The 12,025-nt window shown below is 33.9% G+C and overlaps 2 protein-coding genes across 2 annotated transcripts in view; one reads left to right on the top strand and one right to left on the bottom strand.

The window, feature by feature from the left end:
- The window catches only part of LOC110149163 (natural killer cells antigen CD94-like), a 22,609-nt gene extending 19,731 nt beyond the window's left edge, over positions 1–2,878 (bottom strand). The window contains exon 1 of the mRNA XM_020911538.2: positions 2,799–2,878. The gene's annotated coding sequence lies outside the window, so the exon portion shown is untranslated. The remainder of the gene's footprint in view (positions 1–2,798) is intronic.
- LOC110149162 (killer cell lectin-like receptor 6) lies at positions 1,604–12,025 on the top strand. The gene is made up of 9 exons (XM_020911537.2): positions 1,604–1,777; positions 2,167–2,286; positions 4,538–4,636; positions 5,486–5,605; positions 6,708–6,758; positions 6,895–7,046; positions 8,612–8,718; positions 11,619–11,784; positions 11,880–12,025. Exons 1-8 carry the CDS (start codon positions 1,744–1,746, stop codon positions 11,746–11,748), a joined length of 813 nt encoding a protein of 270 aa, XP_020767196.2. The 5' UTR covers positions 1,604–1,743; the 3' UTR covers positions 11,749–11,784; positions 11,880–12,025.

The following is a 12,025-nucleotide window of genomic DNA, read 5'->3' as shown; positions in this document are numbered from 1 at the left end:
AATATTTCTGGTTCTCAAATATAGTACTGTCATGAGTGTTCTTTAATAAAATTTGTTCACAACATGAATTTTTTAATGCCAAATCACTGTTTGCTTTTATTTCCCTATATCTATTAGAATTTCTTTTAAAACATGATAAATAAATATGCAATATAATATGAGGCCTAATAAATAAATGTGAACTATCTTTTTCTCTTACCTACAGTCCATTTGCTTGTGATCACCAATGTCACTAATTTTCTATATTCATATGAATTAAACATAATTGCATATCTTGTTTCTTCTTGTTTTTTATTATTCTTTTTATATTGTTCCCCCTCATTTTCCTTTCTTTTTCCCTTTTTTATATGCTATTATAAGTGCCCACTACTTTGCTACTTGGTTTTTGCTCCTAAACATAACAAAACTTATTAGAACCTTCCTTCTAACTATTTCTCTTTGAAACACATGGATACATAACCACCCAAGTGGAGATGTGGTTAATCATATCACAGGGCTATAGTACAATAAAATTTATTTCATGCTAATATAATAGAACTACCCAAGAATAGGATGCTGTGTATGTCTATATAATATTTTCACATTTGCTTATAAGTGATATTCACACATTAATGATTAATACTTTTTCTTTTTTCCTACTTATCTTAATCCTGACCCAAAGCAACACAATCAGATTTTTAAATTTAGAGCTAGAAAGTAGACAAAATAAAATTGAATTGCAATATAGGCAGAAAGTCAGTGTGGAATATTTTTTATGAAGTCTCTGCTTTCTCCATCCCTGGCTTTACTGAGATCTTTGAAGAGTGAGGTTATAGTATTCTTTTTAGTCAACCAATCTTGCATTTCATACATTAAAAGATAAAATATGATCAATTTTTAGGATTACTTGTAAAACCATTTGATCTGAACTGGACATAGGAGGATGGGAAACATTACCACTGCCTGTATCTGAGGTATCTTGTGTGTTTTCAACCAGACTTAAACATACATTAGTGTCTATGAGGTTATAAACCCAATGAGAAAAATCTTATGTCTATTTTTCTGTGCGTACAGTATCTATTTATTCCCACTGCAAATATTGAACTTTTTTTCAGTTGAGCAGTGAAGAGTAAAAGGTCAATTTCGGTGGCTAACCCAACCATATTTATGTGAATAGAATTTGCTTTTCCTTTGAAACAAAGTTGGGTGGGGGTAGTATCAAAAACTCCAAGCCAATTTGTCACTATTTGGACATATAGATTTTACTATGTGATTTCCATCTACAAGTGCCTTTGATGAATGGATGTTATTTCCAGTGTTATTCCTTTTCCTAATTAGTTTCCTTACGTTTGTATCTTCACTTACTTTATACTCAAGTTTCATGAGACATTTCACTCTAGAATACTCAGTTATATTACTTATGATAATGGCTTTTCCTAATTAATTTCTGGAGCAATGGCCTATTACCTGAACAAGCCAGATGATACTTAAAGGCTGGTTGTATATAGTTTAGTTAAGTAGGGGTGACTTTTATTTCTGTATACCTATTAGAAAATATCCAGTTATAGATTCACATTTCCTCTGTGGTTTTTTTGCCAAATTTAGTTAGTTGCATACAACTGTAAGTAGCGGCTTGAGGCTGTGTCTGGTCTTCTCATCAACTCTAGGAAGAAAGTGGAAGAGATAACTCTTCATTCACCTGCCAACATCTTTGTAAGCTCTTCTTCACACTTGGGATAAATAAATAATCCAAAAGGCTCTAGAATGTCAGATGCTTCAGACTATGAACAACATCCAGGTATCTTTTCTTTTAAAATCTAAATGACCTATGCCATTTTAGTGAAAATACAATTTTGGTTGTTTTTATTTGTTATAAGTGCTGTTTATGATTATTCTAGGAGCATTATAGTTTTAATATTCCCAGATTACCTGAAAGAGTGCTTTTAAATATATTTACAAAATAATTATCTTATTTCTTGACTCTATCCAAGGTGTAATCAACCAGCTTAAATACTTTTAGGAAAGCTGGATGGGCTGTTGAGTGGAAATGTGATTTGAGTATTTTTGATTTTATTTCTACAATATCTGTATTTCTAGGGATCTTTGGAAATAGTAATAGGGTCTTAAATTCTAATCTCATTTGTTTTACAAAGTCATAAAGCTATGATATATTTTCTGTGCTATAAGAAAATACAGAGCAGACAGAGGCCATCCCTATTGTGGACGTGGAACCACCTCTTGCCCTTCCTCCTCCTCCTCCTACTGAGGATGAATGGCGTCCAATTCCTGAGCACACCAATGTGAACGGTAAAGTAGATATACTAGAGGTTACTCATTTATGGTCTCTCTTTGGTATCTTTAGGTACACCTTCCATTTTATGTTTCGCTAATTGTTACTATTTGGAAATTTTAAAATTTAGAAAAAATATGGAGATGAAAATGTTTAGAACATATATAGGAATAAAACAAAAGTGTATTTTCTGACAGAGAGATTTGAAGTTTTCATATATGAAGGAGCATAGTTAAAGATGGAAGAAGTCATGGTCCAAATTTAGAATTGTTTTCTTACATGGAACAGAGAACTTGATCAAGTTTTAAAACTCAGAAAATTTGTAAAAAAGACAAAGAAAGGTAAAACCCTATTACATGATGCCTCTTTTTGACCATAATTAAGCAACATCATTTAATAGAAAAGAGTTTCTCAACCTCAGCTCTAAGGACATTTTGGGCTAGATAACTCTTGGTTGTGGGGCATTGGTTAGTGACTTTAAGATGTTTAGCATCTTTTTTGACACCTATGCACTAGATATCAGTCCTACCTGATCCTCAGTTATCACATCTAGAATGTCTCCAGACATTTAATATTGTCCCCTGAGAGTCAAACTTTCCTCTGGTTGATAATCACACCAGGAAGTAAAGTCACTCAGTTGTGTCTAACTCTTTGTGACCTCATGGACTGTAGCCCACCAGGCTCCTCGGTCCATGGGATTTTCCAGGCATGAAAACTGGAGTGGGTTGCCATTTCCTTTTCCAGGGGATCTTTCCAATCCAGGGATCGAACCCAAGTCTCCCGCATTGTAGGCAGATGCTTTACCATCTGAACTACCAGGGAAGCCCAGGTCATATTATACAGAAAGTTGAATAAATGATTTGGATATTAGTTATGAAAATAGCTATTTCTTTTGATGGCAGCTTTTCATTTTGTTTCAGAAGTACAAAAAGAAAAAAAGAAATACCTTTTTTTACACTAGAATTTATACACTTGTTTTGGAGGGAAATAAACTTACCAACAAAAGACTACTAACAATGATCTCTGAAAGTTTAATTTCTAGAATGTGGGGATGAAGCATATACTTTTGTGAAATTGAGTAAATTATAGATATTGTTTCACCTAAAATCAAATATTGTCCATTTAAAACATTCACTAAGATTTATAGTAATTCTTTAGGAATGGGGCTTCCCAGGGGGTGCTAGTGGTAAAGAATCTGCTTGCCAATGCAGGAAACATAAGAGATTCAGGTCAGGAAGATTCCCTGGAGGAGGGAAGACAACCCACTCCATTATTCTTCCCTGCAGAAGGTCATGGACAGAGGAGCCTGATGGGCTCCAGTCCATAGAGTCACAAAGAGTCCAAAACGACTGAAGTGACTTAGCATGCACACATCAAGGGAATATACTACAAGTCATCAAGTTTTAAAAAAGAGTTCTATCTTAATAATAGCATGGATTTAATATTGATAAGCATTTCTCTATCTGATTGTATTAATGAGGGTAATGTAGTCTGAACTGAAAGTTTGTGCCTAGTATTTAAGGATAATTTTAACAGTACTTATATGTAAATTTTTTACCTGCACTGTAAGTCCGTAAAGACATGCTCAGGCTTCATGATTCACTAGAACTCACAGGACCCTATAGAGTTGTACTTGTAGCTGAGATTTATGACAATGGAAGGATAACAAGCAGAATCAGCAAAGGGAAAATGTGCATGAAGTGAAGTGTGGGGAAGACCAGGCTCAATCTTCCTAGAGTCCTCTCCCAGTAGAGTCACACTGGTCACAGGAATTTCCCCAGCAATAATTCGTGACAATGTGTCAAATGTTTACAACCAGGGAAACTCATTAGAGAATCAATGTTCAGAGTTTATTAGGGGGTTAATCCCATAGGTAGCATTTGGCTGGCATGTAACAAAATTCTAGACTTCTTGAAGGAAGCAAAAGCTATATTGTTTGGACAAGCAGAGAAGACAAGGTGAGCCATTCCTGTCAATTAGTGGTTGTGGAAACTCTACTGAAATCTAGTCCAGATACCAGCCATGGCCAACTTTGTAAGCGGGCCTTTGAGGATAGAAATCAGGTCTGCTACATTAATTCTTTTCTGTACATCCTCTAAAATACTTTTTTCTCTCTTATTCAGCCTAATAGTTTACAGTAATTCACACATTGGGTATTATTTTTCATAAAATATACAGCACTTAAACAATAACATTAAAATAATGATATTAATCTTCAAGTAACAGGAGCTTACTTATCTCTGATTTTTCACTTACTCTCTTTCTTAGCTTCTCGTTTTCCCTTCTCTCTCTATGGAATAATTACTGTGATCCTGGGAATCTTCAGCCTGCTGCTTTTGATGTTGTGTGGATTCTTTGGTTACCAGTGTAAGTCCAATTAATTGGGGAAAAAGAAATAATAGACTGGTTGTCAGATTGTCATATTTCTTTAAATCATTTCCAGATAACAGTTTTTGGTAAATGTTTTATTGCCATACTGAATGGAGAAAAGCAAAAAAATGACATAAAACTATTACAACTTTTTACTTTATGAATGAATTTAACCTTGTGAGCTCTCAATAATCACATTTTTCCGAGGAGATTATATTATTGAAATTACCGCAAAAGATATTCATAGTAGTGATTGATTCTATATTATTATGAAAACTGCAACCTACTATCAAGCTCAATGAATTTATAACTGTCTTTACTCTGAAAATAAAAAGTAACTTATTTTGCAACTTCTTCATACTGCCCATTTCTCTAGCATCCTAAATTAGATCAGCAGAATATTTTAATTAGTGTTAAAATTGTTCACAACTAGTTAAGTATAGTGATTTCACATTGATAACATTAGTTTGAAATTCAGAATTTTAAAATTTGGTTAGAAAGTGAAATTCTACACATTACATCAAGTCATGATGCCAAAAGATTTATTTGAGACTTGGCTTTTGTCGTTGTCATCTGTTTTAATTCAGCTGAAGCATTTTTCTGTTGATATAAGCATGCATTCAATCTTACAAGGAACTTGGATGACATTTTAGGTTTAGGTGTAGACTTTAAAAATAACAGTGGATAAATGAAAACATATTTAGCTAAATATCTTATTATATTTGTTAAAACATTTATTGGGAACTTTATTAAGTATATACTATAAAAATTAAGCTTTACAGTCTAATACTCTACCATTTTACAACTGAGCATATCTTTTATACTCATCTGGAATTCTTGTTCTAGACTTTCAAAGTGTTCAGGAATCAGAGAGCAAGATGAAGAGCTTTAACCAACGGATTGAGTCTTTCCAAAACAAAGAAAAAATATTTCTTCATGTTAAAAACGTTGTTGACCAAAATAAAGGTATTTTTAGAGCTAGAACAAATTATCTTTACAGAATGCTAGATTGTTTTTCTTGTTGCAGGCATAAGATGGTTGGTTGCATGATACAAAAAGAGTTTATACAGCAGCATGGTGGTTTCGATGGCTTCTTGTTTGTTTGTTTTTTAATTCTTCATTGATCTTCTGAAACTGCAGGAGTCTCACATTTACCAAATATATCTTCTTGTATTAGTTAACTAGTTCACTCAGCTAAGCTTTCACATTTATTCATTGCACACCAGGTGCCAGCCACTTGGCTGGTGATCAATGATAAACACAATATGAATCCTGCCCTTGGGAAGCTTAGAGAAAACATATAAATCAAACATAAGCAAAAGTTTCAAAGTGTGCAGCAGAGGTATGTGCAAGATGTTCAGGGAGCATGAAAATTGAAGAATGCAAATATCTGTAAATCAATGGCATTTTCATAGTTTCTAAGTGCTTCCTAAGGAGGGAGTGTTTATAATAATAATCATAAGTCTTCTTTTAAGCTATTTATTTATTATTTATTTATACTATTAAATTATAATATAAAAATAGTCTAAATAAGTATTTTACAAAGGCCTCGCGTTAAAATCTTAGCTTTTTCCTTTGAGATATGGAACCTATATTGAATAATTAATTGAACAATCTGAGAATCCATTAGTGATTCATCATGTTAAAAGCCTGGTTTCTTTTTTTTATTGAAATATGATTAACAGGTGACTTTGTATAATTCTGAGCTGTACAACCTGTGGTTTTGAAATATTTGTATATCACAATATGGTTACTATAAATATGGCACATAGTTATCATTTCATTTATTGTGTTGACAATAATTGATATCTATTCCTTAAGCAACTTTGAGCTTAAAATACTGTACTGCTGACTATAATCACTAAATTGTGTGTTTTAAAAGGCTGATTTCTAATCACCTGATTACTTCAGGCAGAGATGAAGCTAATTAAATAGGGAAGGGAACTGGACTAAAATTATCTGTACACTGTGCTACTTGACCATTGTTATTATTATGGCTCTTGAAACAGTACAAAATCAGATGAAATGTGTGATCTTCTCTAATATTAAGTCTCATTGTCTTATATAGAAATACTTGAGAGGCTCCAAGACCAGAATGAAGAACTAAATGCAAAAGGAGGTAAATTGGAAGTGAAACAATTCTGAGTTGACAATAATTTTTAATAACGACCTCATTCTTTTAATCAGGGAAGTGTGAAGACATAAGGCTTTGTTTGGTAGGTTATGTGGGCTCTGAGTTATATTTTCTTTCCTAGGAGAAGGGTGTGGATCTCCTCTGAGTCACTGGGTACAACACAGAGACCACTGCTACCACCAGACCGTGGAAACAGTTTCTTGGTGGAATTGTTCTGATCTGTGTGTCTCTTTGAATGCTACATTTTTAAAGACAGAAAGGAGTAGATTGATGGTGAGATTATATTTTGTTCTTTACTTCTAGGACATACATGTTTAGTAGCCACCAGTGGAAGGAAGGGCTCACAGGCAGCTCTGCGATCAGAGTAAAGGGTGTTCTCCCGCTGCATTTCCACTCATCTTTCTCGAGTGCTCCACCTTTCTTTACTAACATACACGCACACATTCACTGCGGAAACATTGCATTTGCTGTTCCCTCTTCCCTATTGGTTCAGAGGATAAAGAATCTGTCTGCAGTGCAGGAGACCTAGGTTCTATCCCTGGGTCGGGAAGATCCCCTGGAGAAGGGAATGGCAACCCACTCCAGTATTCTTGTCTGGAGAATCCCATGGACAGAGGAACCTGGTAGGTTACAGTCCATGGGGTCGCAAAGAGTCCAATAAGACTGAGCAACTAACACTTTTCACTTCACTGCATGTGATATTCTTCTCTCTGATACAACCATGGTGAACTGCTTCTTTTCCTTCAACTGTTTATACACTTGTCACCTTCTTAATGAGACCTGCCCTGACACCCCTACTTAAAATTGCAGTCTGTGTATCAGTGCCCACCCCACCCCTCGACCTCTCCACTTCACTTGTAGGCATTCTTACCCTGTTTTCATTGTTATAGCACTTGTCACCTTCTTATATATCATATCATTTATATGTATGTTGTTAACTTCTATCTGGCCTATAGCCCCCAAATGCAGGGATTTTTCTCATTTTTGTTCAGTGGTATATCTCAAGCTCTAAGAACAGGCACAGAGTTGAATATATGGTCAAATAATAAAGTGATTCATATATTGGTGTGGTGTCCTCTTCAATAGAAATTTTTCTGTTATATCATCACTTACTATTTGGCTCAGAAAAAAATAATATTAACCTGATAAAAGTATTAAAACACAAGCCAAAAATTGTGAAGTAACTATATCAAAAGGAGAAAGAGGTAAGAAAATAGAGCATGAGACTAAAAACTCTGGCTTCATAAAATAGGAAGTCATCGGAAAATAAGAGCAGTTACTCACCTCTGGAAGATATATAAAGATATATATTTATCATCACTTGACTTCTAAAACCAAGTGCGTGTATTTGTGCAATAAATTTTAGAAAATTTGTGTAAGTTTAAAAAGTAGATAAAATACAGCTAACACTATGCCCTTTCTTTTTACAACTTAAATATTTCTAAAATACACTGGGGAAATAAAAACCCTTTTCATTACTGAGACTAAGCTAAAAAACAACAACAAAAATGATTAGCTTTCTTTTTTTTCTTCTTTGTGTTTAATTCCTGGCTTGAGAAAATGCACAGACACTGAAGAACTCAAATATTTTTTCAATGTTTCATTTATCAGTGGGCATATATATACTGCATTTTTTTATGATTCTTTAGACACAAGTTTTTTAGATTCTTATTTTATGATTCTTTAGACACAGGACAGGGAAGCTGCAGTCCATGGGGTCGCAAAGAGTCAGACACAACTGAGTGACTGAACTGAACTGAACTGAGACACAAGTTTTGTATTTTTATGTCTAATGGACTTTTAGTGTTAACAGCTTCGTGCATTCTGTTTCCATGCAGTGTATTCTGAAGTTACTTGCAGTAAACCACACTTGGCTTGGCCTGTCTTATAAGGAAGAGGACAATGAATGGAAGTGGGAGGATGGTTCTCTTCCTTCTTCTGGCCTGTAAGTTTCTACTACATAATCCAATGCCTTACTCCTTTTCCAATGTCTGACCCAAAGAGTTTTGAGGAAATAGAGATTATTAGGGATCAAATTTAGTCCTCTTTACTTCTCGCTTTTGTTATTTCCTATTATATTGCCAGCAATTTTGTAAATCATTAAGTCATTTAGATATTTTATAATTAGTGTAAGTATATCCTTATTATTAGATGACCTGAATGATTACAATTTCAGATAAGAAATATAATTATGGGAAAGAATATCATAAGTATGAATCTGAGTACCTCTCTGGTATTTTTATTGGGAACAAGTATAGAATTGTCATTTCTCATCCAAATAATTTGGGCTTATTTTTGGTTTTAAAGGCATATTTTTCAGTTGATATTCAGAAACACTGCATTAGACAACTATGTCAGGAAAAAATATTTCAAGCTCGTTCATCACCATGTGCCAATCTTAGAGAATAAGATTGATAATCTTGATAGCCAATTATTTTTACTTTGTTCCGTTAGGTTATATTATTCTGATATTTAGTAAGACTATTTTTCTTCTAACTTATAATATCAGTACTTTTGACAGTTTTATCCTATTTATCTGTTTATTTCTTTTAAGATTTCTTGTATATTGTTTGTAACTTCTCTTGCAGGCACAGTGTTCCAATTTTTTCCTTTAATAATTCATTCTTTATTTGTTTTTATCATATGAACAGATGGTTAATATTTAAATAAAATGAGATTTTTTATTCATTTGAAATTTATCTTAACACATAAAGGCATGAAGGAGAAAGCTGAAGCAGGTACATGTGTGTTCAAATGTAGATGTAATTATATCTGTCTCTCTATGTGTATTTCAATTAGGCAATCAATTGTCAGAGCACTGCTTAAATGATTCATTTTTTATCACTGGTTTTAATATCATTCATCGTACACTAAAATTTAATATTTAAATAATTTTAGTCATCATATATCCCCCTTAAATATTTCACAGTTTTTATGAATATTTTGTTTGTAAACATAAGCAAATATTTTCCTGAAATTGCTGTACTAATGCATCAAATTTTTAATCTATTTTAACTTTTATGGTTGATCATTTTAATTATTAGAATTTTGTGAGTTGAAGGGTTCCCTCTACTTCAAACCTTGTACAATGTTTGGAACATAGAACATTAAATAGATATGTTGAATTAATAAATGAAATAATGTATGAACTATTTTGGCAATTTAATTTTTCCAACACAGTTCAGGATTTCTTTCTAGTTCTTTTGGTATTTTTAAAAGAAATGTACTATGCTTTTAGCAATTCAGTAAATAAGCTTTGCCTTTTTTTTCAGATAGTATTAACAAACAGTTTTGTTCTAGAGTGGATGAAAAGTCATTTTATTGACATTGAACTAGAATATTCTTTATAATCTAGATCTTTAGTAAAGGATTAAATTCAACCAGAATGTTTGGTAGCATCTTCCCACTAGCATTTCTGCCAGTCATGATTTTATAAATTGAAGTAAGATGAATGTATCAGAGCAGAGGCAACTGTCCCAGCATAGTATATATACAGCTGATCCTTGAACAATGTAGAGCAGGTTAGGGACACCAACTCCTCCGTGTAGAAGAAAATCTGCTTAGAAGTTTTAATTGGCCCTTTAAAACTACATGTTAAACTAGCCATGGATCCTATAATACTGTAGTATTTGCTATTGAACAAAATCTTCATACAGTAGAACAGAGTAGTTGAAATCCACGTTGTTTAAGGATCCATAGACGCATACATGCACATGCTCTCTCTCACACACAAATATACATATATGTGTGTATGTGTATATATGTATATATATACATATATATATATATATATGGGAGAAGGAAATGGCAACCCACTCCAGTATTCTTGCCTAGAGAATCCTGTGGACAGAGGAGCCTGGTGGGCTGCCATCTATGGGGTCACACAGAGTCGGAAGCGACTGAAGCAACGTAGCATGCATGCATGCATAGTATATATATATATATATATATATATATATATACACATATATATTTTCTGAATTTTGTTAGTAATTCTGGCTAGCTTTTATATCTAGCATATTTACAAGTAAAATATTCCCATTCCAGCTGCAACTGTACATGAAAGTGTTTTCTTCTTTTTTAATTAATTAATTAATTGGAGGCTAATTACTTTACAATATTGTAGTTGTGCTGATCTATACTTAAACTTTATTCTGTGTCCCGATCATATGTCCTGTCTTTCCTGCTATTGCCATAATTTTCCCAACTGGACCAGTTTCTTCTTCTTTATACAGGTGTATTGTACCTTTTCCCACATATAAAATATTGGATTGGCCAAAAGTTTGCTCGGGTTTTTCCATAAACTGTTACAGAAAAAAAAGAACAAACATTTTGAACAATAAAGTAAAAGTGAAAGTCGCTCAGTCCTGTCCGACTCTTTGAGACCCCATGGACTGTCCATGGAATTCTCCAGGCCAGAATACTGGAGTGGGTTGCCATGCCCTTCTTCAGGGGATCTTCCCAACCCAGGGATCGAACTCAGGTCTCCCACATTGCAGGTGGATTCTTTACCAGCTGAGCCACAAGGGAAGCCCAAGAATACTGGAGTGGGCAGCCTATCCCTTCTCCAGCGGATCTTCCTGACCCAGGAATTGAACCGGGGTCTCCTGCATTGCAGGGGGATTCTTTACCAACTGAGCTATCAGGGAAGCCAACACTTACAAATAATTACCACATTTTGTGAAACTTACTTATCATATGCCTATCTCTTTTTGTATATACCAGCGTATGAGTTCTTTGAAAAGAGGGAGAGCAAGTGCCTTTACTCCCCTGAGTTCCCTACAGTGCCAGGTATAATAAATTTCACACATCATGTTCTAAAGTAATGTTACTTTATTTTAACAGTGAGTGGCGTCTACCAAAGCCAAGTATGAATTTCCAGGGGAAATGTGTGTATGCAGGCATGCACACTGTCGGAATAGATAACTGCACCATGTCTTCCTCATGCTTGTGTGAGAAGCCTATCTGTGCTTAAAACCCAGAAGAAGGAGGTTAAAAGAAAACTGATGAGGTTTGCACATCTCAGTAACGTTCCAGATTCACAATCTGCCTGTCTATTCTACTGTCAATTTAGTTATTCATAACTCTTTTTCTTTTTCTTGGCAGAAACTGAAAAATGACTTCATGAAAGAAGAATCTAGTCTAGAGTTAAAACAAAAATATCAGAGTGGCACAGAAAGCATAGACACTCAGAACCTTTTGATTTTTTGAGAAGTATACAAATGAATTAATAAACATATTTGTTATAAATA

Source organism: Odocoileus virginianus, unplaced genomic scaffold (genome assembly GCF_023699985.2).
Source record: "Odocoileus virginianus isolate 20LAN1187 ecotype Illinois unplaced genomic scaffold, Ovbor_1.2 Unplaced_Contig_11, whole genome shotgun sequence".
Classification (NCBI taxonomy): domain Eukaryota; kingdom Metazoa; phylum Chordata; class Mammalia; order Artiodactyla; family Cervidae; genus Odocoileus; species Odocoileus virginianus.
Note: the sequence above shows the minus strand (reverse complement) of the source record. Positions and strands in the feature narration are given on the sequence as shown.

Coding starts and splice junctions, on each gene's coding strand:
- LOC110149162 (XM_020911537.2), top strand. CDS start 1,744: ATGTCAGATGCTTCAGACTATGAACAACATCCAG. Junction 4,637..5,485: donor TGGATTCTTTGGTTACCAGT/GTAAGTCCAATT, acceptor TTCTTGTTCTAG/ACTTTCAAAGTGTTCAGGAA. Junction 8,719..11,618: donor TCTCTTCCTTCTTCTGGCCT/GTAAGTTTCTAC, acceptor TTATTTTAACAG/TGAGTGGCGTCTACCAAAGC.